At 37.0% G+C, this 26994-nt stretch overlaps 1 protein-coding gene across 3 annotated transcripts in view; it reads left to right on the forward strand.

Moving 5' to 3' along the window:
* Positions 1–26994, forward strand: part of IARS1 (isoleucyl-tRNA synthetase 1) — a 109042-nt gene that overhangs the window by 28633 nt on the left and 53415 nt on the right. For all 3 annotated transcript variants that reach the window (XM_054837960.1, XM_054837959.1, XM_054837961.1), the window contains 6 exons: positions 1880–1940; positions 3535–3630; positions 8528–8650; positions 10094–10185; positions 14312–14410; positions 25887–26013. In XM_054837960.1, coding sequence (XP_054693935.1) covers positions 1880–1940; positions 3535–3630; positions 8528–8650; positions 10094–10185; positions 14312–14410; positions 25887–26013 — 598 coding nt within the window. The remainder of the gene's footprint in view (positions 1–1879; positions 1941–3534; positions 3631–8527; positions 8651–10093; positions 10186–14311; positions 14411–25886; positions 26014–26994) is intronic.

Here is a 26994-nt window from a genome sequence, read left to right on the forward strand (position 1 = left end):
CAGTTAGGCCCTTGAGAGAGAAATTCATGACACTTTCTCTATACCAGATGGCAGGCTGAGGTCAAGGAATAATCTTACTGAAAACTTTCTGTTTCTGAAGTCATCTGAACTTCTCGAGTACTCGCAGCCTTCCCACCACCCCTCAAACCTGACTTTTCTCTCCCTTTTCCTCCTGGATGCAAATGATAGGGTTTTGTGTGAGAGCAAATGGGAATACTTTGTTGCACTGATGAGGTGGCTACCATCTTTATCAGAATACTTTCTGCTGCTTTGCACAAATGGATTGGTCTTGGTATATTACCCCACTTTTGGCCATTGAGCGGCTTCTTGTTTTATTTAGCAGTGGTAGATATGAAATGGTTGATGAGCATTTTCCTCCCTTTGTGTTACATTTCAGTCTATTTGCATATTACACATGTAATTTCTTTACACTGTTTTCCACTGTTGTCTCTTTTTGGATTCTAGAGAATCAAAAAAGGAGATTTCTGATCTCTTGAGATTGAAAGATTACGACAGTGATTTTAAATCAGTCTGTTATTACTATGACTTAGGTCACACAAGAAGGCAGCACTTGTATGAATTTTCAGCATGAAGTTCAGGACTCTTATAAACAAAGTATGTCAGATATCAAAAGAGAAAATAGGAAATGTGATGCACAACCCTTACCTTTCATTTACTTGCATTAAATAACAATTTAACTACTTTTTTCAAAGCCAGTTCTAGTGCTTCACATTTTGTGTGGCTGAGCACTGGGATGTTTTTCTCTCATCTGATCCCCGTGAAGCACCTCAAACATTCTTAAAGCTGTTTGTAATATAAAATGTATAAACCATCCACAAAGCTGTGGCTTAAAATAGAAATCTCCCCTTTTCCTAGTGGATATTATGTATGCTCAACTGAGGAGTCATGCTCTTTAACTTGGCGTTAAATACTGCTTGAGTTCCTTTTTTTGCAATGAAACAGCTTTGAAGAGTTCCCCACTTTGAAGTAGTCCAATGTTTTATGGTTTAACAATTGTTTTGGAAGATGCAGATCAAGAAGAGTATAGGGAAAGACCACAGCTGTGACACATTGCGAGGTAGCCCATCTATTAAATGAAGTTGTGTTTTAACTAGACTTTTTCCTCAAATGGAAGATTTAAGCACACTCAGGAGAGTTCTGAGCAGTGAATCCCAACCTTATCACCATCTTTATCAACTACTGTCAGAAGCCTGAAGAGAGCCAGATCTACAGGCTCTGTCTGTCTGTCTGTCTTACATTTCTGGTCTGGCTCAACTGGTTCCTCAGTCAGTCCTGTCTGTGTTGGATCTTTCTCCAAGATGCCCATGGAGAGGTTGGATGCCTAATTTTAGAATAAGGAATGAGGCATCCAAGCTTTAAATGCTGCAGTACCCTGTATCACAGTCTTTTGGGCATATAAGTCTTAGGTGGTTTGGATCAGTGCTTATTTAGCTCTGTTGAACATGGTGAGCTATAAGGCTTTGTTGTTAAAAATATGAAATTGAAGTGGTGTTTTATACAGAAGCATCTTACCCAGCTTTACCAGAAATGGATTGTTATTAATGCTTAATTTCTACATTAATTTACAGTGATTGCTTGATTAAAAGACCCTCAGGTACAGGCGTACTCATTGACTGTTAGCTGAGATGCATTAAGACATGCCATGTTTTTTGTCCAAGTCCAAATTGGTGAAGAGATATAGAAACAGGAAGCAAATTATTGAGAAAATACTTTTTTCTTTTTTTTTTTTTCCCCACCCTATGAAGTCAGATTCTGTTAGGGATGGGGAAAAAGGAAATGGGAAAAAATAGCATTCCTACCAGCTGACAAAGCAATTTTCAAGTTGTTAATTTGTGTTCATGTAAACTTTTCTTCTCAGGTTTCCTGGCATTGCTCTTAAAGGCAAGAAATATAAACCACTCTTCGAATATTTTATTCAGGTAAGATGAACAAGTTTGGTGTTTGATACAGGATACAAAGTAAAAGTAAAAATGATTCTTAGTATTCTGTGTTTATATTATAAAAACCCTTGTGTCCTAATAATAAACCCCATGTTGTATTAAAGTAGTTCAAAATCCTAGTGAAAGGTTGAAAAACAGAAGGTTGACTTTTCTGTATTTTTTTGCTTAAGTGTTAAATACACCTAAAGTAAGAATTCCGTGATAAGTAGTAGTTCAGCTTCAGATTGCAGAAAAACTTGTAATACACATTAATAAATGGGCAGTATTCTCTCAACTTTTCATCCGCTGAGCTTCTGTTGTCTGCCTATTAAGTCCACACATTTTCTATTCACAAGAGAATGACTTTGACTGTGGATAACAGTTGCAGACATGTAGTGTTTTTACTGAAGAGTTAAAAGGCTTTGCTAAAAACCACTACTGATATATCTGGTTTATATGGATATCCTCCTGTGCAGCATTTAAGCGCTGCATAAGTCTAGCACAGTTAATAGCTCTGCAGGTGATAATAGAATATATGCAATAAAAGAGAGGGTAGATAATGTATGTATTTTAAAAAAATAAAATTCTGATTAAAAATAAATTAAATTTTTCAAAGAGTTGAAGTGGATTACAGTACTGCTGGGCAAGCAGCTGTTAACTTGTGTAAGGGATTTGGTCATTTGTGACTACCATCTGTTCTGAAGCATGTGCTGAAGTCAGAAAAGGTGAGAAAACCTCTGTAGGGAGCAGGACCTGTTATTTCTAGAGAAAGGTCAAACACATAGCTGAATCTGAAAAATGGAACTGCAAGTGTAAACGTTTGGGATGGATAAATTTTTTCAGTCCTCCTGAACTTCTAAGGAGCAGATGGGCATCTACCCCTTTTTTTTTTTTTGTTTTGGGTTTTTTTATAAAATGGATGTCTTATCTCAAAATATCCCTCTTCAGAACAATCCAAACCTAGTATTTTGTAACTTAGCTGGTTCAGCTGTGACTGCAGTGATTTTTTTTTTTAGTACTTTAGTATTAAGGAATAGAAAATAGCTCTTTATTTTTCATTATCTACCTACTGAACATGCTGAAAATTATCAGATCTTTTCTTGGTAATTGTTTCTGGTGGTGTTTGTGTTTTACTTGATACTTAGCACCTTCTCATTCTCTGGAGGAAATAAAGAAAATATATTACTATCAAAGTGAACTTTTTTTTTAAATGAGAGGGTACAGTGGACATACAAAAATGCCAGGAGACTCCTGTACAGAATCCCTATAGCTTTCTTGATTGTATCCTCACGTACAGGAGTGTATTGATTTGTGGTCTTTTAAGCACAGAACTGTGTGAAGATCTGTGGCTTGAAGAGCAATTGACTAAGAGGCCTTCTGGAGAGGTCTTTGATTTAATCACATTTGACACTGTTTAAACAAAGTCTACAGCCTGGGCGTCTTAGCTATGGGAAATGATTAAGTAATGTTAGGAATGTCACATTTTACTGTGTCACTTATTTTTGATGTGGGTGGCTAGTGGCTCCTCCATGTTCTTGAGAGTTCTGTTTTGAGAGATATGTATGTATATATGAAAAACATTTTTGTGTTGCAGTGCAAAGATAAAGGTGCCTTTACTGTGGTAGTAGACAGTTATGTGAAGGAGGAGGAAGGCACAGGTGTTGTACATCAGGCCCCCTATTTTGGTGCTGTGAGTATGAACTACATATCTTATGTTCATTTTGTTTCAACATGCATTGCTTGGCTTTCTAGCTACTGGGGAGTGTCGGGTGACTATAATATTAAGCAGTCCTCCCATTTGCTACTTAGAAATGTAAGAAAATAACGTATCATTGTATTCTAATAAGTTCTTGCACTCGCTAGTGCCATTTGTGTGTTAGATCGGAGATTTTAGGTGTCCCTTGATTTGGTTATTGTTGTGGTATGTGAAGTGAACTCACCACTGTAGCTTCTGAGTGTCATTGGTCTTAGCTTTTCTCAAAGTCTAAATTTACAGTTTTGAGAAGAAATGATCAGTTGCACTGATAGTCAAAATTGGCTTTGCGAAGTGATAATTTTGGATGGTAACAGCAGTTCTGCTCAGCACACCACCCCTCTTCGGTGTTTCAATTTCATTACTCATTGGGCTTTTAGAGAATGAAAAAATGCTTTGACTGCTTTTGTACCGAGACTTTATCCCTCAGTGTAAAAGGATTTTGATGCATTCCATTCTTTTTTCTGTCTATATTGTCCTTGCCCTTAGTCTATTCTTCTGAAGGTTAAGAGGGATAATTTTTCATGGATTTCATCATTTCAGTTTTTAGACACATGAATTAGATGCACTGGTTTAGACTCATTGTACTTTTTGTATAGCGTCCTGTCTTCAGCCATTATTCAAAGTTGCCCTCAAAAAACTTGCAATAGAGCTGCCAATGCCCAGCAATTAGCAATCCTTGGACCACAGGCTCTACCATCATTTCCAGAAACTGTTGGCATTAGAAATAGGTCTCTCTGTATTCATATGAAATATCCCATCCTTTTCTGTCTTTTTCCTGCGTTTTTTTGAATGGTGCATCCATTGTGATGTTGTTTCCCTTGTCAAGATGAACATTGATCTGAAAAGATGTCCTAGCTTAATACAGCTATGAGTAAAGAAAATCAGACTGGGCTGTATGTTATTAGTTAATAAATTCATGGTGACTGGTAAAGTGTCTTAAGAAGTCTAAAGCCTATTGCACCTCAGATATTCCCCTGTAGCTAAATCTTGCAAGGACTTGGCTGAGGGGTGAGGGAGCAGACTTGGTTTTGAGGTGGGAGCCCTTGCTGTAGGAAGGGAATAGGCTGCTGTTAGGGAAGGAGCTCTGGAAGAAACTGTCCCTCGGCTGCTGTACTGTTTTGCTGTCTATTTGCACAATACAGTTTAGGTGTTGGAAACAGCTGGTTGGAAAGCCTGACTGGCCAGTTAGAGAAAAGATTATCTACCTTCTCTCATTTGATTTTGTTGTAAGGCCACAGAGATTTGTGTAAACACAGAGGAAAAAGAAATCTTTTGATCCTCTCTCTCCTGGGAAGTCAGCAATTATCTTTAAAACCAATTTTTTTAAAAACATGAGAGTATTGGTTAAATGTATTGCAAAGGAAAAATGCATAAAAATATTTGTGTGAGGAAAAAGTACACTAACATTGCAAACAAAACTTTGCACTCATTAGCTAAGGAGCAGCTTGACTTTAGAATTCACGATGCATAGACCTGAGTCAACTGGCTACGCTACCTTTAGAAGGAAATTGCATAATGTGTGTTGCACTTAATGTTGCTACCTTTTTTCTTTTGCGATGCATGTAATTCTCTTTTGACAGCCCACTGACTATTTTTGTTCATAAAGGCTCACAAAGGGTTCTGGTTTAGGTTCAGAAATTCAGCATTGTTCAGTACGCTCTGTATAGAATACTGTTACATGCGCTGGCATTAAACGTTTGCCTTTAAGTAGACAAGCTTAGATGAAAGGAGAGAGGTAGCTCATGACTGTAGGCAGGACTGTCTTCCTAATTGGCTTCTCTGAATTCCTTTACTGTTGTGTTGAAGGTGAATAGGAGAGAGGAACGGGGTAAGTGGAGCAGAAGGCAAGGGTCAGAGGATAAGAAAAAGAGCACAGTCCTCCACAGAAAGTGTCGTATCTTGTTTCTATCCCTTCCCCTTGAGATAGATGTATGTATGTATGTAAGTCCCTTTGAAAAATAGGGATAGAAAGTAACGGGTTTTTAATTCTACTTACTGATGCATATTCTGTATTGCTGATAGCTTAGAAATGTATCCTTCTCCAACAAAATTTAAAGTAAAAATTCACCTTCGTGTAGTTCCAGGATTTGTAGTTTCATTGTCTTGTGATACTTTTGCCAAATACAAACTGCCACACAATATGAGAGCACGCTATTATTTCAGTTCAAAAGAAATCAAAATTAATGCTCACAGAACAAGACAAACCTGTATTAAAAATTCTGTAAACTCATTGTACCTTCAGTTTAACATGACACTAAAATTCAGCTGCTCAGGCATTTCGTCATATGTAGATGTATCTACAGTCAACTTGAAAAGCTTTAGTAACATTTTAATTTGCATACAAGCCCTATACTTCTGGTGCCTGCTCAGGCTGAGTCACAGAACTTTCATAGATACACTACTGTTGCACTTTCTTTTCAGTAAATTGCAAAAGTATACTTGATTTTTTGTTAAGAGGTGCTGAAGGTGAACCTTTTGAGTTCATGTTTTTGTCATTGTTGGGGTTTTTTATTTCAGATAGAAAAGCTTTGAGTTTTCTTCAATGAGCTGTTCAATAGCTTCTGCATCATTCATTTTGTGTATGGCTTTTAACTTTTATTTGTAATCTTTTGAGAAATCTAATAGTGGCAAGGGTACAAAAGTGAACATGATGACTTCTGTCCTGGAAAGAACTGAAACTTGTCGTAGCTTTCTAGTGGAGCTTAGCATTTGTGGATTTCTGTATGTGCCTGAATATATTCTTGGGTTGTGGTTACTGAAGCAAATCTTCATTAAATCAAATGGCAGGTCAGTCTGGAAAGCTTTTGCATTCAAGTTCTTCAAAAGAAGGGAACTAACTGTAGAAAGCCAAAATAGCAAAGCCCTTTATATATCACTGGCTGCATCAACGATGCAAATTGAACCGAACCACCTCTTGACCTAGGTCCTGCGAAGTGGAAGGTTTGTTATTATGTTTTAGCTAGGTTGTGAGCATGCCAAGCTTTGTAGTCTTTGCTGGCTGCTTCTTCAAAGCCTTTTACAATTCACTGCCAAATCAGGATTGACGTTAGTTCTGTCATCTGGCCTACATTTTAAACACTGCAGTCTGCTTGCTGTATCTCAGCAATAATAGCTGATGAAAGGTCAACCAAGAATGGGCTTATCTCAGTTAATCCATTGACTGAAGGAGCTGGTTGACCAAGTAGAGGCTGAGTAATCATGATGGCTGTCTGCAGCTGCTGGAGAGTGGAAAGAGACTATGGTCTAGAGTAAATGAGTGCTGGAGCCGAAGTGGTTTTTCATTTCTACATGTAATGCCTTGGTACATGAAGTAGCCAACTTCACTGTCGCTATGGATGAGTTTCATAATTGTAAAATGTGTTGTGGATCAACAGGCAACACCTGCCAGATCTGGCTTGAGGGAGCTGCTAACTACAGGGACTAGTGGGTAGTGTTGGAGGAACAGGATGAGGACCATGGAAAGGATCTGGAAACCCTTCTCTGTCACTTCAAAGTTGGCTCGCCTGTGTTGGTTATATCTAGGAAAGGAGAATTCAGCTAGCTATGGAGCACTTGCTTATTTGCAGACTTGCTTGTGGTGTGATCACCACATCAAGGCGGACAGATTGCTCTGGAGTGCAACTCCTGTGAAATAGCTGCTACGTTTTACGAAAGGTAAAGGAGCTCTAAGCCTAGAGGAGGCTAACAGTTCAACTGCCACCAGTTTTGGTGGGCAGGGTCACTGCAGATTGTGTTTCACACTACACAAAACTTCAGGTTTTGTTCCTGAAGTCTGTGGTTTCTCCTGTCCTCTCAGAGAAGCAATACAGGAACCTCCAAGACTCAAAAAGCAACATGACTTGATACAGGCTTAGGCAGGGCCTTTTACTTTGAGGAAAAATGAAGCAATTCTGTGAATGTGCTGTGAGTAACTGATCTGCAACTGTCCCCGTCTCCCTTCCCCTCCCATCCCCAATAATGTTGTCTCACGCTAGGGCAAGAAAGTGGGTAATCTATAGTGATAATTGGTTAAGATATAGACTTACTTTGACTTCAGACTTGAAATCAATATCTGAACTTTTCTATTCCTCTAATAATTTTGTCTTAATCTTTCCTAAGATACCATTGTTGTTCAGTTATGTTCATGAAAGTCTGAGTGACCCTATTTTTCTTAATTTTTTTCTTTTTTTTTTCTCATTACTGCTACAGGAAATTAAAAATTTAAACAGAGGCTGGCCAGGAAGATAAACTATGATGTTGTCCATGTGTTGTTCTTGGTCAGTAGCATTGCCTGTGGGTCAACAAAGATTGAGAAATACGGATTTAAAGGCTTTGGATCATTAAGACCTTTGGAAAATGGGATTTCCTATGTAGAGTTCTAGAATTAGATTGATTAAAACAACCTGCCTTCTGAAAAATGCTGTGCAGGCTTGTGTACTAAACAGACGTAAGTCTCTGGTTGGAACAAGAGCATGACATAGTGGTCAGTTCCTTTACTAGGCAATAGTATCCTGAAGCTGCTGACTACATGTATGTATGTGTGTACGTACACACGTTAAAATATGTGTGTATATACATGCATGTATATGCACAGTAGCACATGCACATTTCCCCTCTACTAGTGAGAGAAAACACATATTCTGAAGAAATCATTATTTCTGTGATGAATAAAAGTACAATCCTGTAAAATATGTCTTTTCCTATGCATATCTGGGATTATTGAAGGCTGAGTATTTTGCTATTCTTGCCCAGTCATCACATTTTCTATTTCATAATTAATGTCTTTTTCCAGGGATGGATATTTTAACCAGTATTTTTTATTTCTATAACTTGGCTCTTGTCTCCTTTGTAGGATGATTACAGAGTCTGCATGGATTTTAATATTATTCAGAAAGATTCTGTACCCGTTTGTCCTGTTGATGCGTCAGGCTGCTTCACAGCAGAAGTGACTGACTTTGCTGGACAGTACGTGAAGGTTAGTGGTCTCGGAGAAAGTAAATTACTAGTTTATTCAAGATAAACTTTATGTATGGTAAAAGTATTCTTTTCTTTCCCTAAGTGGCTTTGTCTCCAATGTGTCTTTGGTATGTGGAAAAATCAAAATCTGTTTTAACATTAGCAACAATATTGCAGTTGTTTGTTACAATATCTGAAAAACAAAGAATTTGAAACCTAAGTAATACTCTGTATCTAGTAGTGAAAGGGAAAAGGAGGCTCTGCTGTTTGCATCTGCTGCAGAAAGAGTCTCAGTTTGCCCTTGTTTCTTTTGGAAGTGCAGTCTCTAGGCAAGTGTGCAGAAGCCTCCTTTACCTCTGGATGACTTCTGAATTCACAGATGTCGTCATTAAGTTTATACCAGCCATTTAGTGTAACATGACTTGTTAGAGGAGAGAAATCCAGTCATTTTCCCCGCTTGTGGGATGTGTTGCAATGTGAATTTCTTGCCAGTAGATGCAAGAGAATCTCTGTAAAAGGAACTCCAGATTGCTACAGACTCAAATCCATAGAAAGGAGTGCCTCTTTAATTCTATGTGCTAAGAAAACAAATTGGTTTTAGTAGGTTTCCTGCTGGTACAGTTAGATAGCAAAGCATGTTCATGTAAAAACAATTTACTTGAAAAAGACTTAAAAATCTTGAATTTGAACTCAAATGGCTATCACTGCTTCCTGCTATATACTAAGGCAAATAAAAGTACACTGGAGCTATGTGTTTATCTTCTTGCTGGTAGGAATCTGAACGTAAGGCTCTTAGAAAATATTGTTATGATGCTGAATTCTTAGCTTATAAATATTGCTGTATCATAAACCTTTGTATGTTTTTCCCTTCTTAATGTCATTTGATACTTGTTTGTTCAGTAGATTGTTTTTGATTATTAACGTACAACTTTCACTTGCAGCTTAGATTGTAAATCCTGTTTAGTTAGTAACGTATTGTAAAAGATGCTTCAACGTCTGTAACTGTAGTCACGTTAGAGGGGTGTGGTGTAGTGAAGCCTAACTATTAGGTAAGAAGCATTGTGTGGCTTCCTGCCACAAAATCAGAAATCTCAAGAAAATATTTAAGATATTAAATGACATCAGTTCTGGCTTGTATTAGTGCTACAAAAAATTTGAATTTTGTACACAGTTGTGAGTATGTGGAAACAGAGTTAAGGGCAAAAAGGGATCGATGCTGTATACCAGGATTTGGAGAGCATATCACTTTCCAGATTTAGTGTTTCATAGTGCCTCTGCAGTAAATGCATAAATCGTATGGAAGCTTTTTTGAATTTTTTTGTGTAAAAAAAAAAAAAAAAAAAAAAAATTGGATTATTTGTAGGGGTTTTCTTAATTTGGGTATTGGAGACAAATCCTGTAGTAGGGTACTGAAATAGTGAAACTTGTGTTCCAAGGAAAATTTTTTGTTCTGTCTTTTTAGGATGCAGATAAGAACATCATTAAATTACTGAAAGAGAAAGGCAGACTGGTTCACAGCAGTAGTTTTAAGCACAGCTATCCTTTCTGCTGGAGGTAAGGAGAGAAGTGCATTTGGCTTTGAGATTGAGGGTTCTAACTGAGTAGTTCTTTAGGTTTGTCTCATTTTTCCCCTCCCTTGACCTACTTAATTTTTTTAACAAGATTGAAAGTAACAGGAATCAGGAATATTGCATTAGGAGAGCTACAGTTTTGGAGTAGTAATCAAGTAAATTTTTTTGCCATAAATCTGATGAATTTAAGTGTAGTGCTAAATTTTTTTATATTATGATTTAACAGGTGTGTGTTTGTAGTTTGAACTTCTCATTCTTCAGTGTTACATGTAGTACTGCTAAGATGGCTATAATAAGTCTAAAAAAAGTTTATTTTCTAAACAGCTAAGTAGTGAGTGGTAGAAAAAGATATTTTGGTATCCTTTGAATTGCATCCAAATAAATATATTGCAGAACGTCTTTAAATGTTTGTGTTCAGACTTTCCATGGTTTGGATAAAATGGCTGTATTATAGCTGTTGTCATAGTTACACCTTCTTAATCTTGTAAAATTACTTCTTTCGTTGGAGTCTGGTAGAGCCCAGTTGCTTATAATGTGGAAATGTCTGTATTGTTGATTAAAATCAAAGTTAGCATTTATCTGCTGCAGGGGGTAGTAGGTGTAATACATAAATATGTTTTTTCTGCTCAGCCATTCCTGAATGGAGTTCACAAACACTGGTTAGGTCCCTGATCAGAAATAGCAGTTGACATGTTTATACTATCTACGAGGACTTCTTAGAAATGTTTGGGCTTTGTCAACTGGAAATTCAAGATTAGCTGTGGAATGTCAGGTAGGTGGTTCAGCACAGTGGCCTGCCAAGAATCTTCCTTCTCAGATGGGGAATTTTGCAGAGGTTGAAGGAGGACTCTGTGTGCAAGGTCTCCATGGGCCTTCAGTATAGTAAATTAATGTAAGAAGTTTTGGTTATGAGAAATACAGGCTAGACAAATTTGATCTGGAAATGAACCATGTTTTTATTAGTGTCCTCTCTGGTTTTAAATGTATACAATTGCTCTTGCAAAATTGAGGAAAAAACCCCAAAACTATAATCACTGAACAATGCCAAATTTAAAAGAAGTAACTTCAGTCATCTTTTAGGAGGAATATTGTATTAAACTTGTATTACAAGTAAAGACAATTAAAAAATAAAATATCTAACTTTGTATCTGAAATTACTTGAACATTTTAAGTCATATCTGATACATACAGCACCTGCACTGAGATAACCGATAAAAACTTTTCTCTCTGTCAGGCTTTAATGCTGCTTGGTGAAGTGTTTTAGCAGTGTGCGTTTATCTTTGATCTCTAGCAAAAATAACCTTTACTTGCTCTTGAATAGCATGATTGGTTTGTTTCTGACAGCCACCTAGAGGAAGAAGGAGAATTACTCTTCAAGTGTCATGTCCTTGATGATTTGGGACACTTCTTGAAAAATGGCAGCCCAAAACCAAGTGATGCTTGTGTTTTTCTTATGTATCAATTCAAATGTACAGCCATGGCCTTTTGAGACAAACCAGTAATGTAGAAATGCTGATTCTGGAGAACATACTTAATCCTGCCACTCTGTTGACATTTTTGTTGATTGATGATAAGTTGCAGGCAGCACCTAGCAGCAAATTATCTGGTGGGAAGAACAGAATAATGGATTCTACTTGAAAAGCTCATTTCACTGCCATCAGAAATCAAACCATAATTGGAATATGCTAAAAGTAGAAGAGTAGTTCTTAACTTCGAACATAGTTATAAGTTATTTTGATTAATGTAAGAAAACTTTGAAGTCAGTCTCTTCTACTTAATGTACTACTGTTCATGCTTTTCCATGAAACTAGGCAGTTGTTCAGTCCTTAGTATGTTGAGATATTTTCCTTCTTTTTATATATCGTCAAATTAGGGTCCTTCTCTACATTTTCTTGTTATTGTGATATGTAGTAATTTTCTGTCAACTAAACTTTAAAATGTGAGAGGAAAACAGTAACAACTTGGTAAGTAAACCGTAGATAGTTTTCAGTTAGAATTCCCCTTCACTGGAACTACTGAAGATGGAGATCGTTGGTCAAAACCGCATCTATATAGATGTGAGATCTTGAGAGTCTGTATGGTCTAGGTAGCAATTTAACAACTCTGAAAGACAGCAAAGGTATCTAGCATGACAGCTGGAGTGTCCATCACAGCTGCTGCCTGCCATTCTATTAGGAAGCAATATTTGGAAGGTCTGCCATTGACAGATATAGAGCTCTTGTTCCAGCCAGTGAAAGCAAAGCCAGAAGTATCTTGCATGCTACGTGGTCAGTTATCTATCAAGGAAAACTACGAGGAAATGGAATGGGAGTAACACATCACAATAATTTTCTTTACAACAACTGTGTAGTCCAAAACAGGTATGAGAGAACTATTGGGAGTGTGTAGTGTCCACAGAGGATGGTCTTTCCAGTCTTCACCATTTCAAGTATAAAAATTTTATTTCAGCAGTGCCACAAAATTAGCATTCTCTAAGGAACAGGCAATTTGCTCAGGTGCTTTGAATCCTCTGATAGACTCCTAAAGGACATATTTATAAGGGGAACAAAACATTGTTCAGTTGAGACAGATAGGAATGTTTAGGCGGGAATTTTGTAAGCATCAGTTGCTGATTTAGGTGTCTCTGGGTGGTTTTTTCCCTTGCCTTCTATTGACGGAAAACAGAACCCAGTAATGGGTATTTCTCATTTGATTCTACAGCAAAGAATTGAATCTGTTTTTTTTCAACCCTCTCACCAGTCATGAGGGGCAGAAATGTGTAAGATGTTACTGGCTAGGCACATTTTCAGTATGTTGCTCTGTTTTTGTCTCCTGCTGAGACTTTACTTGGCAGTACAGCTAGAAGAAAGAAAATATTCAGGGAAGCTGCCATCTCCCATTCCTTACTACCTTCATGTAGGTGGAAACTGCTCTGTGGGTGCTTTGGAATGATTATCAAGTATTATAAAGTAACAGTGTTAGGTTGAAAGCCTGGGAAATGATCACGGCTTCATCTGCTTGTTTCTTTCTCATAGATCCTTTGTGTCTGAAGCTACTTTTCCACTAAAGCTTGTCTTCCATCAGCCCCATCTGTCAGCTGCTTACTCCTGATATAGGTTGGGTACCAGTTTATTGTCCCGGTGCTCTTTTTGCAGTATGTTAAGACCATGTGAGAAGTTGCTGTTATCAGACTTTATTCTTCTTGTTTCCAGTAACTCAAGATCTCGTATGTGATGGCAATTCATCATTCTTCAGCACATCTGAAACATGATGCTCATTGAAACTAAAATACTTCTGGAGTACCTTGTAGCCTGCAGAATACTTTCTTTTTTACTGTGATCTTGCTGCTCTGTGAGGAGTTAACTGAACTGTTACCTTTGTTAGGTCTTAGGACTTAAATTTGAGGAGCAGAACTTCCTAGCTTAGCACATTTGCATTTAATAGCTAGAACACTACTACATTATTTATTGCTTTGAGCTCTTACTTTTTCCTGTAAGATTATAGATACTCTCTTAAAAAATACAGATTGAAATGTATCACTTATAGTTAAAAGGAAATATCTTCTGAAATACAGTAGTAAGAGAAGTGATGTGTTTTTTATTATTGGGCTTTATCCAATGTAAGTGCAGTTTCTTGGGTTTGAGCAACCTTTGCTGTGTGGTTTTCTTCTCTTTTTGGTCAGGCAGGCATACCTTTAGGAAGTGTTTCCACAGTAGCAATTTTAATTTACATCATAATCTCTAGTAGTTGGTGTATTTCAAATGAGTCCTTGCTGTGGATATAAGTAAAATGTATTAAACTTTTCAGATGGTCGTTTACAGTAACGACTGCTGTAGGAGATAATGGTAGTTTCTCAGGGTCTTTGCTTGTGAATTATTGTTGAGGAAGTGTATTTCCAAGTTCTGAGACAAAGTGACTTAAAAATAATATTTTAAGAAACACTTTGTGGTGTGGATTGATAGTAAGGGAGAATCAACTTATTGTCCCTGTGTTGTTGAACAACTATGAATTCAGTCTGTGGAAAGGGGACTGTCATGTACAAAAATATATTTTTAAGGAGTATTTTGTAAGTAATGTAGCACTGACAATGTTTTTGTTTTGCTTCCTTCCCCATCATCTTCCCTCTACAGGTCAGATACTCCGTTGATATACAAAGCTGTGCCAAGCTGGTTTGTGAGAGTGGAGCACATGGTGGAGAAGCTACTGGAGAATAATGCCCAATGCTACTGGTAATGTCTCCTGCATATTTATTTATTATTCTTTGCCTGGGGTTGGGTGTGTAGGGGGGTGGGTGTGTTCTGGAACTCTACAAAGCTCTATTTCATTGTTAGTGTGCGAACTTAACTTCGTATTTCCATTCATGCCTTTCTGTGCCAATGTTACTGGAATGGGGCTGGTAACCGGTTTTAAAGTGTGTTTTAGCTCAGGTTTCACAGATGTGCCTCAAACTAGCAGAGCAATGGGATAGCCTTCCTGGTAGAAACGGATAGAACCTGCTTAGTTGCGTATCAGTCCGGTGCTTGAACATGTTTGCGCACTATTCCTTTCTTGTGTTGAGAAGGCATTCTTTGCTTGTGTAAAATCCCAATGAAAAATATATTTTAGTGTGTAAGTAAGGCTGAATACATACTAATAATTTACAGTGAAATACATTACAGGATGATTAAAAGTATCCTCAACTCATGTTATACAATCCCAAGAAATTCAGCATGAGAGAAACCGCAGAGGAAAATCAACCTGCGGAAGCATGGAAGTGCACCATTAAGCCTTCAAAAAGGGTCCCCTAGAGAGAAAAATTTAAGTAGTTAAAGTCTGGGTATTTATTGTTCCAAATTAAACTGATTTTTAGATAAGTTTTCTTCTTTTCCTCTAGTTATTACAGATAAGGTTGATAATCTGTCATAGATGCATTTGAAGAATAGAACCCAACCAACCCACTCTCCTGCCACAACACCCGCAAAACCCCCAACCCAACTGCCCTAACTTGTGTAGTAGTTGTAAGTAACCTCAGTTTCAGAGGTTTAAATAAAAATTTTCTACTAGTGGCAAAAATGAAATCTTTATATAGGGCATATGAAAAATATTTATGTGAAATTTGTGTAGAAAACAACAGATAAGTTTTAGATAATTTAAATGCACTATTAAATTATCAGTAAGAGGGAATTATTGATGACGGCACTACTTTGAGTCAATTGTGGGTTTATGGTGTGTTAGTAACAAAAGGACCCTATCTCTTCCACCTCCATAACCCTTATTTTTAATTCTCCTCTTCTCATAAATAACTTGTACCTGGGAACTTGAGACCAGGTGGGGAAAATGTGGAGGGTACAGCCTCATTCAATTGTACTGTGTGCCATTTCAGTTATTGTTCAGTCTTTCCCTACGAGGGCCGTAGCAGAGTTGGGATTCCACCCCAATGTGCCTCTCCTCAGCAACTGAAACGATGTTAAAGAAAGTGACTCAACTTTTAGTGAACAATTACAGCTTATGCTGTATTTTTTTCATGGACAGTAGTTAGCAATTAAATCCTCCATGAGCAGCTTTTGCATAACTGCTTACATGGTACAAGCACTGTAAATATTGAAATATGTGGGAAAAAGTTAGTGATCCATGATAGAGGCTGTCCAAAAATGCTGCAGTGTTGGCTTGCTAATAAGCACATGCCCAGTCTGGATATGTAAGAAGATTTTATAGATTAGTAAGTGTTGCTTTCTGTTTTCCATAACAGAACATACTGTGATCCTTCTTTTGGGGAAAAATAAGCTGGAGAGGGGGTGAAAGTGTTTGTTCTTAGCTTTAATTAGCTTTCTCAAGATGCTTTTACTGTTTTGATGACTGACAGTAGACCTGCATACTTAATTTTCACATGAACATAAGAAAAAAATGTAATGATCCTATTAAGGAAGTGTTTGAATGGTTGAGAGAGAGTTTTGCATTTCCAGAAGCAAAGCTTCAGGAAGAAACTGGTAAGTGACCTCCACTCATCGAGGAGACATTAATAAGAATTAGTGAGTGGTTTGAAGCCTACCTCATCTACGTATTTGGGTTTTAAGTGGTGCTTTCTGTAAGTGTTGAGTAGTAGGGATGCAAGTGGAACCAAATGGGAGAGCTGCTGTTGCAAAGGTTGGGAAGACCAGGCAATTGTATTAATTGGCAATATTCAACATGCAAGGAACTGAAGTAACCGTTTGTCCTTCAGGCAATTCTTTAGTCTCAACGTAATTCAGTGACTGACCATAAAACTGATTCCTCAAGATCCCTCTCAAACTAGTATGGTTTTAGAGATGTTGAGAATCTTTTTGTAGAGCATATGGCCACAAGTAGAGCTGTACTACCACTAAATGATTAATAAAATAATGTTAATATATTTTTCCAGTATGTGATTTCATAATTACTAGTTTGAGTATTTGATAGCTTTTGTTCCATAATGATGATTTTTAAAATGTAGCTTTTTAAAAGAAGGCGGCATTGCTTGTAACACTTCTCTTTCTATGTTCTTCACTGATATTGGTTTTGTTTGGAATGTAACTTCCTAAGTTGGTGTTGAGAATTCTAGCGTTCTTCAATATTAATTTATTTAAATTTTGGGAATTTCACCCTTCCCAAAACCTACTTTTTTTGCTTTTGAAGAGACTTAATCTCTGAAAGTGCCACAGGAATAATACCTAACTCTTTAAAAATTTATTTTTGGACTCTCTGGGGCTTCAGCATGTCCTGAAAAATGAGAAAATTGGGGATAAATGCTTTTCAGACTATATTAACCTTTGCAAAATGAGTTTGACTGCATTGCTTTTTTTATTCCTATAAATGACTGATAGGTATATTGTCCCTTAAAAATAGCTGCACTCTTTATAGGTATCCTTTTTGATGAAATAGATTAAACATAGTTGGACAAACTTTGCAACCTGATTGTATTTCTAATTAGTTTTTTAATGAATTAGCCTACTGATAAAGCCATAGTTATTCAAAATTGAAAGCCAGCAACTGTGTCTTCATTTTTCAAAATGAACTTAACTATACCTTTCAAGAATGATTACATGAGTAATGTGCTGGCATTTTTGTAAAATCAGAAACCAAAAAGAACCTCTGTTCTTTCTCCCAACCTTATTCTGATCCAGTGTGCTGGATGTCACTGAAAATGCAGAATTGGAACAGTATTTAAGAGACTGTGTTTGTCTTTAATCCAAAGTCCCTTACTGAATGTTCTCTTTACCATGCAACTGGCAGAATAGATTATTAAAAAAAAAAAATTAAAGGGAAAAAAAAGGTAGTCATATTCAGAGAACCTACTGCTGTGGTACTCAAGATAAAGAGGGGGCAAACTTGGCTGCTGTGCCATTCAGGACTGTCAGACCTTGGTTTCCTGTTACATCGATATGGTGAGTTAGGTGCAGCCCCAAAGCTGGGTCCTGGTGTAAGTTGTCTGGAGTTCAGCCTTAATTGTTTCTTATAACTATCATCTTATAAAATGACTTGTTGGAAGAGTGTTTCCTGCGTAACCACAGACAAGCTGCTAAACAGTGCCACCTTAGATCTTGTTGTGTAACATAGGACTAATTCCTGTTATCAGAGTTCAAAGTTGGTATAAATTACAAATTTATAAGTTATTTAAATGAGCAAATTAGTGCAATTTATACTTATGTTTCTAAACTGCTGTAGCCCACACTTCTGGCAGCGTCTGTAATATTTTTGTACTTGCAGGTCGATAGAAAAGGTTCTGTAGACTGTGTAGATTGTATTTAAATCTCAGCTTTGAACTACTTTTTTTTTTTGTATTTTTATTTTTAAAAACCTCCCTCACTTAGTTCCACTTCAGGAACTCCTGAAAGATTTACCTCTAACCGTTGACAAGTTTCTAGTGTTAGATACTATTACGCAGTTCTGACATTGTTTACATAAGATGTCGAGTGCTTGGTATAGTGGAAAAATGAGTATCAGTGGAAGGAAAGCAGTGATGGAAGGCAGTGAGGTACTTCAAAGATGACAAGCCTTTTGTTTTGCATCTTCTTGGCACTGAAAAATTTAAGCATTGTAATAGAGTTTGATGTACAGATCCTTAGTCGAAGGTATCTTTTTATTTTCATCACTTCAACTACTAGTTCTTATTGAAAATACTACCCAGAACACATCTGATAGGCCTTTTTGCTGGAAGTGAATTTCCTGGTTTACAAAGTGTGAATTTTGCACACATTTCCTGCTGTTCCTGTATGAGCAGTCTAAGGCCGAATGTTTTCACAGGTGTCAAACACATTAATCTTTTGAGAAGCTTTTGATCTTGGTCTTTGTAATCTTTGACCAGCTGCCTTCTTTGCTGAGCAGCAAACTGTCTCCCACCTTTTGAAAGGTGTGATTTGATCACAAATTATGCCTATCTTGTATCATAAACCCTAAGGCTGGTAGAGTGTGCAGAAGATGGGCTGTAGAGGCAATCTGCAATAGAAGGCTAACGTTTGGTCTGTTAAACTTGTAATTCTCATACAGATGAGAAATCTGAGCCTGTAGAAGTGGCAAGAGAATTGTAAGTCATAACAGAATTGTAGCATAATGGAGGAAAATCAGTTAACGAGTCCCTTGTTTTCCTTCTTTTTTTCTTTTTTTAGGATGTTTTGTAGGATATTTTCTTTCCTAGTTTGTTAGCATTGATAAACACACTTTATCTGAACAGTTCTAAATGCATCTTGTGTGTGTGGGGGGATTTTTTTTACCTTTTTTTTTTAAATTTCTTTAATATGACCATGCAACGGTAACTCTTGTTTTTTGAATCATCGATCATACTTCTCTTACTCAGGAAACGTGAATACAAATTAGGTCTTCTCTCTAGTAGCGATTGTGACGTGTATAGCAACGTGCAGTCACTAGATGGCAACATTTCCCGAGGTAAAAATTCACACTAGTGTTACTGCCTACAGTAGGAGGTGAAAAAAAAATTGCTGCAGGGTTAGCCTTGCGTTTGTCTAATTTAGAACAGCGTAAGTCAGAAGATTTTATTACTGACTGTTATCAGACATAGTTGAGGATTAGAAGTGCATTTTGATGTTGATTCCAGTTGATTTTGATGGCTTGTGTTCTGCTGTGTCCTAATTTTGCTGTTTCCTCTCAAAGCCTCTTGAGCAGAGGTTGCCAGTTGTGCCATGAATACAGCAGGTATCTCTTCAGTCCCAGTGAATGGTTGTCAAAAGCTTGTGGCTCGGTTCAAGTAAGAGCTTACTAAATAATGACTCCAAATGTTAGTCCACTAATTGATTATAGTACCGTGTTCTTAGGCAGCTGGTAAATCTATCTGCATGTGCAGCATGTTGAACGTCTGCCACCATTATAGGATTGCAAACATATTTATAGATATAAATTGAAATGAATCCTAAGTGGTAATGCCATATAAAAGAATTTTATAACTATAAATTTTAGAATAATCCAAAGTAAACTATGCAGAAAGAAAAGTGAAATCTTCATTTCTCACTGGTTTCAGGATGCAGGGATTTTTGCCATCATTGGTAAGATTAAAAATTTTAATAGCAATTAGCATGGTGTCTGGGTCATACACATAAAATATTTCAGGATTTTTTTATTATGAGTATATCACAAAATTGGAGGTTACGGCTTCACTTAATCGTGACTTGTCAAGCAGCTGTACGCTGCTGACGACAGGGTTATGATGCAGTCTGCAGCAGCATTGCAGTCTCACGCTAAAGTGTTTGTTGCTATGGGAACCAGGATAAAAGAGTGAAGAAAAACATTGCTGTATCAAAATGATTGAAAGCACTATTCATATGCAGCAAACGTAAGCTGCATATAAGCAGAAAATTCTCTTGCAGTGGTGGAGGCAACCCGAACTCATGTGGGATATGTGGTTGTGCACCATTCTAATAAGCTTTCATGAATTGAGGAGGAGAAAGAGTCTGCTGCAGTGGAAATTGTGTGCTTTGCAAACAGCTGACCTTTCTTCTCTCTTCCCCTTTCCTTCTTCTTGCCTCCCCCAATGTTTAATTAGGTCCATGATATAGATTGGCACTAATTAAAGTGTCAAAAGGGCACGAGTAGTTGCTTATTTTATCTCCTTGAATTAAAAACCATTAAAAATCAATTTGAGGGCATGTTGAAGGAGGCTTGTTACTAGAGTAAATTAACATAATGGAATTTAAGACTTTGTCTTCTAAGGATTCGTTAATATTTAAAACAAAAAGCAAATCCTACACCTAGAACAAAAAACCAGCTGTTATGGGATGAATTTAAATAAATCCATACATATTTAGTTAAATGACATAGGATAACCACTTAATCAGCTTTGGTTTTGCTCTTACAACTCAGCTATCTTCTGGAAGAATAACCTCCTCCTTTCCAGACAGATAAGTGATTCCTGATTTCAGGTGTCACTTAAAAAGTTACCAGCTCACCAAATGAAAGGATAGATCTGGGAGCATCTTCTCAGAACCAAACATATCATCAGATGCCGGGTGCTAATCTGGTATTACATTTCCTAATTTACACTAATTAAGGTAGTGTTTTGTTTATCAACTTTTATAGCCTAACTCTTAGGGGACTGTTTTTCAAATAATTCATAAGATAAGAGCTTCCTTCAGTTAGTAATTCTGAAATAAATCTTATCCAATACATAAAGTTGCTGTGGTTTTTCAAAGAATGTCATGAATAAAATTAGCTGATGAGAAGAATGATGGAGAGAGAAAGGATTAGTGTATCTTTATGTAACATCTTAAACAGCTTTTAATGGTGAATTGATGATAAAACATATGAGGCTTCTGCTGTGGCAATATTGACAGCTGTTTATTTAGCAGTGATATTTGTGTTTACAGAAAAGAGGGACAGTACTGCTTTGAGACAGAGTTCCTGTATTCTGTGACTAGGGCAAGGTGAGCCAAATCAGGGAGTCATACAGAGCGCGTCTGAGCTTTGAAATGGAATAATAAGTTGAATTCAATATTTGCAATTGTGTTATGAGCATGAGAGAGATACTTCAAAATATATGTACAGGAAAACAAGAGATGTCTTACACCTTTCAATAAGCTTTCTTCTGGATTATGTAATAATTTAGATTTTTTTACATCCTGCACGTTTCTCTTCTGACGAGTCGCAAAGCAAATACACCAACTTTAATTGATGCTGTTCATCAGGTATTAAATGGTGATGAGAAGTCACTGGATCAGCAGCCATGGTAACTTACTGTTAGCACACCTGTTCTTACTCTGGGATTGAAGATGGTCCCTAATGTGCTGTTTTCAAATCCATGCCTACTTTGCTTGTGTGACTTGGGTGGTGGGTAGTACGTAGACTTTGAAGGCAAAGAAAATGGTTTCTGTCGTGATGAGCTAATGAATATTGTTAAAAGACTAGATTTTGTTTTGTTATTCACTAAGGGTTTTTTTGCTTGTCAAATGGGGGTTTTATTTTAGACACTAAGAAAATGAGTAGCTACCAAGAAAGGATGTGGGAGTTCACTGTGCAGAGGACTTGGCAATGCATGAATTTAGAAAAACCCCAAATCTCCTTCAAAAATAGGAGCAAACAGTCAAAAATGGACATACAAATTTGGAGCAGATTAGTAATTTTCATCATGTCTAACTTGTTAAGATAGAGTTTTGATGTTGGGAGTAAGGTAGAAATGAGCATTCAAACGGATTGAAACTGATGTACTTTTATTCAAAATCTTTCTAATTTATGATTTGACAAATCAATACTTACTCCTTTGTGTTGTGGAGTTCAATTCCCTGAACTTTTCAACTGCTGAAAAGTCTGCATCCTGAAGTTTTAGTGCACTGTACTGGGTGCCAAGAAAGTAGCAATAGCTATTATCCCACCCTATTCTACAAGCATGAATTGAGAGCTTCCCGACCTGCTGAGACAGCAGTCTCCTTAGCCTTGCTAAACATTTCGAAAAGAAGTATGAAATCCTCTCTGTGTCATTTTGCAGAGAAATTTGAAGGTCAAAACCAATACAAATTGTAGACCAGCTGGGAAATAAACCCCCTTGTTTCAAACAGCGCAGTTTTAGGAGCTGCGGTAGGATTGCATTAGGAGAGAAGTCGCTGCTTTGGTTTGGGTTGCAAACTTGCAGAACTATGTGATGCTGTAGCTTGACTTTTTCTGAGATCTGAATCTGTTCAGTGCCACTAGCAGTGGGTTGCTCTAAGCAGGCTGTAGCACTAGTGGCCTTGCTTGTCATACCCAGCTGTAAATTCAGTGGCATCACCAGCATAAAACTGAAATTCATGCTTTCAGGCTGAAGGAGGTTTGTGACAGATACCTGGTTAAACACGAAAACCATGCATATGGAAAAGAGCTTTTTTCTTTTTTTTTTTTTCTTCCTATATCTGTGTTGTAAAATAGGAATATTTATGTGTGTGGCCTTGCTTTTGCTTTGGTCTTGCTATTCTTTTTAAAGCTTCTAAACATCCATGCTGTGAGGACAGTTTTGATGCACAGGAGTCGGTGTTTGTACATTGGCAAATTGTGCAGCTGCTAACTTTCAGGGGACTGTTTCAGCTTTTGGATTTAGGTAAGCAGTGTTTAACACACCCCAAAATTTCCTGAAAGCTAAGGGCCAGTGTCAGTAGTTATTCATGGTTTTACCACTGTCTTATCAAGGCTGTATTTGGGAATACAGATGGAAGAATTAACTGGGAATTATGAGGAAGACTGTGGGCTGATAGATTAAACACGGTATATATAGTGTAGTCTCAGGGTGAGGCCAAGTTTCTTCAGTTACTGCATGGGAGAAAAGGGAGCAGATTTCACCCGTGGGCAGCATTCCTAAGGCTGCCCTCAATCTCCTTAGTTGAGTAAAACAAAGTCTTTCTGCAGATTTAAGAAATCACTGCTTTGTGTAGATGGAAGAGTAAAAAATGCTTCCTTAACTAATAATACATACCTGTGGCAGGATGTTATCTTTATTAAAATTTAACAAGAGAAGTATACCAAGAAAATACCTAAGATAAGAGGATTAAAAAATAAATGGAAAAAACCCCATAGAAACCTTAACCTGGAGCTGGTGTAACATAATGATCAGGTGTTAGTAACAACATTGCTGAGAATACTCTGTTCTGTCTTCTCAGCCTAGTGAAATATTTAAATAGAAGGTACCTCTGCTTTATTTTTTTTTTTCTTACGATATGTAGGTAAGTCAGAAGTGTCAGACTGAGATATCTGTAGCTAAATCTAGTGAGACTAAATAAAAGGCTGTAGCCTTGAAGAATAGCATGACTGGCAAGGCTGTTCTCTGCTGCAGATACCTCGTCTTGCTTGTTCCCACTTGAGGGCTGTACCTGCCGTTCAGTATCTGGGTAGTGTGTATGGGCAGCGTCTGTGTGCTGGCAAGAACCAATTGTTTTAAGTAACAGCTTATTTGAGCGGTGGGCTCAAAATGTGTTTGACATACAGCCTCTTTTTATTTTATTTGATGGCTATGTCAGTGTTATTTCTGTATTATACCTCTAAAGTGCCACAAATCATTGTTGGTAATGTGGTTCATAGTAGATGAAGTGGTTAGTGTTTTATGTTCCTCTAAAAACTGGCAGCAGGGTCAGACAATTTTACCAGAAGAGGTAAATTATATGTTCTCATAGCTCAGAGAGAGAGAGATCACACCAGATACATTTTTGTGGTTAATGTCCACTTTGGGGATAAAATTAATTTTTCATGCATGTTTTGAGGAGGCAGAGTTGAAACTTAGCATTTTAATGTCATTGGGGGATTGTTTCAGCCTCTAGCTATGTTAAATGGGACTAATAATTTCAGCTAATCAGTGTCTAACAACTTCTGAAAAATGGAAACTAGTTTAGGAGTGATGTAAAGAGAAGTTTTCCACATTAGTGGAATGTTAGGCAAATGCTAATGATCTTCATACAGTTTCCACTTGTGTTTAAAAAGAGGGTCTCTTAAGGTCACCACAAAAAGTTAATAGTAATGAGTCCCACTCTAAAACGAGTTGCAAAAGCCTGTGTACACTTCTAAATTTCAAAGCAGGGATATGGATGTCATGTGAAACATTAGTCACTGAGTTTGTTTAAATTTGTTTTTATATTACGTTTTTGTTTAAGAAATGTTACAGAAGACAACTTTTCAGCTGAAAGTAAATCTAGACATGACTAGTGAAGCTGTGGAACATCAGACTGATATAGAGTGAGTCTTTTAACAGTAGTTTTTATCCATCTGAGACAACATTGGCATCAGGAAGCCTTCAGATCTCCACATTGCATAGTCACGGGTAAAACTTCTAAGAGACAGTAGCTTTCATTTTTCATCAGTAGGTTTTTGAGGGAAGCTCACACTTATTTCATAAATCTCCCGCTGCTGGGCCAAATCCTACCTTAGTTTGTCACGTGAATCCATTCTTTTAATTTTTCCTCTAAAGGATTCTTTCATTTTTGTTATTCTTGGGGCTGATCTGCGATTAAAAATCATTCTTCAAAAAAAAATCTGATAGAGGACTAAGAGCTTAAAAAAGAAAAGGTAGAAGAGCCCATATGTGTGTGTTTTTTGTAGTTTGGCTGCTCCTTTCTTTCAAAACTCCCTGTCTCTAAATCCTGCTCATACTTTGAGAAAGGACCTTCTAATTACACTGGAAAAACGAACCCAGAAAAACTTGACATGGTTTGCTCAATAACTCAGTTCTACAGTTACTTGTATTATTGTTAGCTGTTCATTCACAGCTTCTGTGCATCTATGACATCATCTTATGGTTATTCTTATTTTGAGTTTCATTTGAGGTTGGTCTTTTTAAGTGCACCTTTAGGCATGAAGGGGGTATATTGTTGGTGTCAAAACCCATTGCTTTTCCTTATCTGCTATATAATCATGGTATAAATAGTTAATTATTTGTTTATATCATAAGAGAAAACAATTGGTTCCTAATCAAACCATCAGGCCATTTAGCATATCCAGGAAACTTGCTAGGCATCAGATTCTGATGTTAACCTTTGAGTTCCAAGACACTTTCATATGATGAAAATTTGTCTTTAATATCCCTCAGAGCCCATTAGTGCTCAGAATGAGTTTTTAGCAAGCATTGATATGTTTCTGTGTTTGGGGGTGGTGGGGTTTTTTTAATCAGAGAATTAAAAGTGGAGATAATAAATAGCATGAAAAAGCTTTTTTTTGTAGGCTTTATCAACCTGGGATTTCTTTTTTTTTTTTTTTTTTCCTCCAAGCCTAAAGGTAATGTGGAGATACCTCTGCATTTTTTTGCATATTGCCCATGCATAATGCAAGGTGCCTTTTAATGCTATTACTCCAGGCTTTTGAAACTTTGGAATTTCATTCAGCATCAAAATCAGTAACTGTTGTGTGGGGGTTTTTTTGTATGTAAAATAAAGCAGTAGTATTGTTATCCACCCTGAGCCATAATCCTCCAATGCTGGACTATCCTGAGGATTTTTGGACGTTAGTTCGTCCTTAATGAACCTACAGTATGTGGCACATATTTTTTACTGAGTTATTTTAGAGTAAAATAAACATGGTATTTTTCACTTCTGTAGCTTACCTGAAGATCAAAGAAAGGCAGAAGAAACATTACATCTTTGGCAGCAAGTCTATAGGTCTTGCAATAGCCAGTGCCGTAATATGAATGTGCTCCAATTCATGCAACGTGCTGGAATTGACTTGTTTTGTGGATGAAATGAAATCTAACCATTCTTACTATCTTTGTTTTAAGTGACATGTAGTGATAAAAGAATACTTTTCTTATTTTTGGAACAGGGTTCCAGATTTTGTTAGGGAGAAGCGTTTTGGGAACTGGCTTAAAGACGCACGAGATTGGGCTATATCTAGAAACCGGTACTGGGGAACACCCATCCCTTTGTGGGTCAGTGACGATTTTGAAGAGGTGAGTAAGAAAACAAAGGTTTCTAGTTGACAGAAAAGCCTATCTATATATGTTGTTTGCTTATTTTGATAGACTTTGGTTGTTGATAGACTTTGGTTGCTGCACTCTTAAGTTCTATTAATATGTCTTAACAGTATATCTATAATAGGCGATAGACGTATGCATATGTATGCGTGCATTTGTGTGCCCATACACATTTTCCTTGCTTTTGCTTGAAAACAGCAAGCAATTTTTCTTGTTTCTTAATTGGAATTAATCTTATCTTTCCTGGAAGAACTTGCAGTGATGGTAAACCTAATGGAAATAACAAATGCAGTGAGAAAATGGTGAGGAAGAGATTTTTTTTTACTTGGTCCTTTCAGTCTGTTTTTGAAATTCTGATGCTTGGTTACTTCAAGCCAAATGAATTGCCGAAGGCGTAAAAGCAAGTCCATCATAGCAGAACAGTGAAAATACATATTTGTAGTGCTAAAAATGTGAATGTAATAGACTGTAAAAATGTGAATCTAGTGGAATGATGAAAGTGTATAATGGGAATGCTAGAAATTAGTCTTTTGAAATTTAAGGTACCTTGCAGTTGGTAGCATGAAGTACATACTTGCACCTAACTGCACAACTGAATTCTGAACACAGTTTTGATGACTACTGGTTTGTGAGTGTCAAAACACCAAGTTGTCAAGTCTTAAAACTGTTTTTGAAGACTTTTTTTTTTTCTGTGTGAGTTAGTTCCATTAGACATGTATGATAAGTCCTTCCTCATGCTGGAAATAGGGAATGCTAATCAGTGTCAGGATGTCCATGGAAGGTAAATACTGATGGCAGCATCCCAAGTCTTTGCTTTTATCTCCCTTCATTTGAAAAGGTTTTAATCTTCGTTTCAGATATGGAAGACCTCAAATAGGAAAACGTATGCCAGAAAAGTATTTTGTTGTCTTAAACTGCACTATTGCTTAGCTGTGCACTATAAAGCACATTTTATTT

This window comes from Grus americana, chromosome 11 (assembly GCF_028858705.1).
Source record: "Grus americana isolate bGruAme1 chromosome 11, bGruAme1.mat, whole genome shotgun sequence".
Classification (NCBI taxonomy): domain Eukaryota; kingdom Metazoa; phylum Chordata; class Aves; order Gruiformes; family Gruidae; genus Grus; species Grus americana.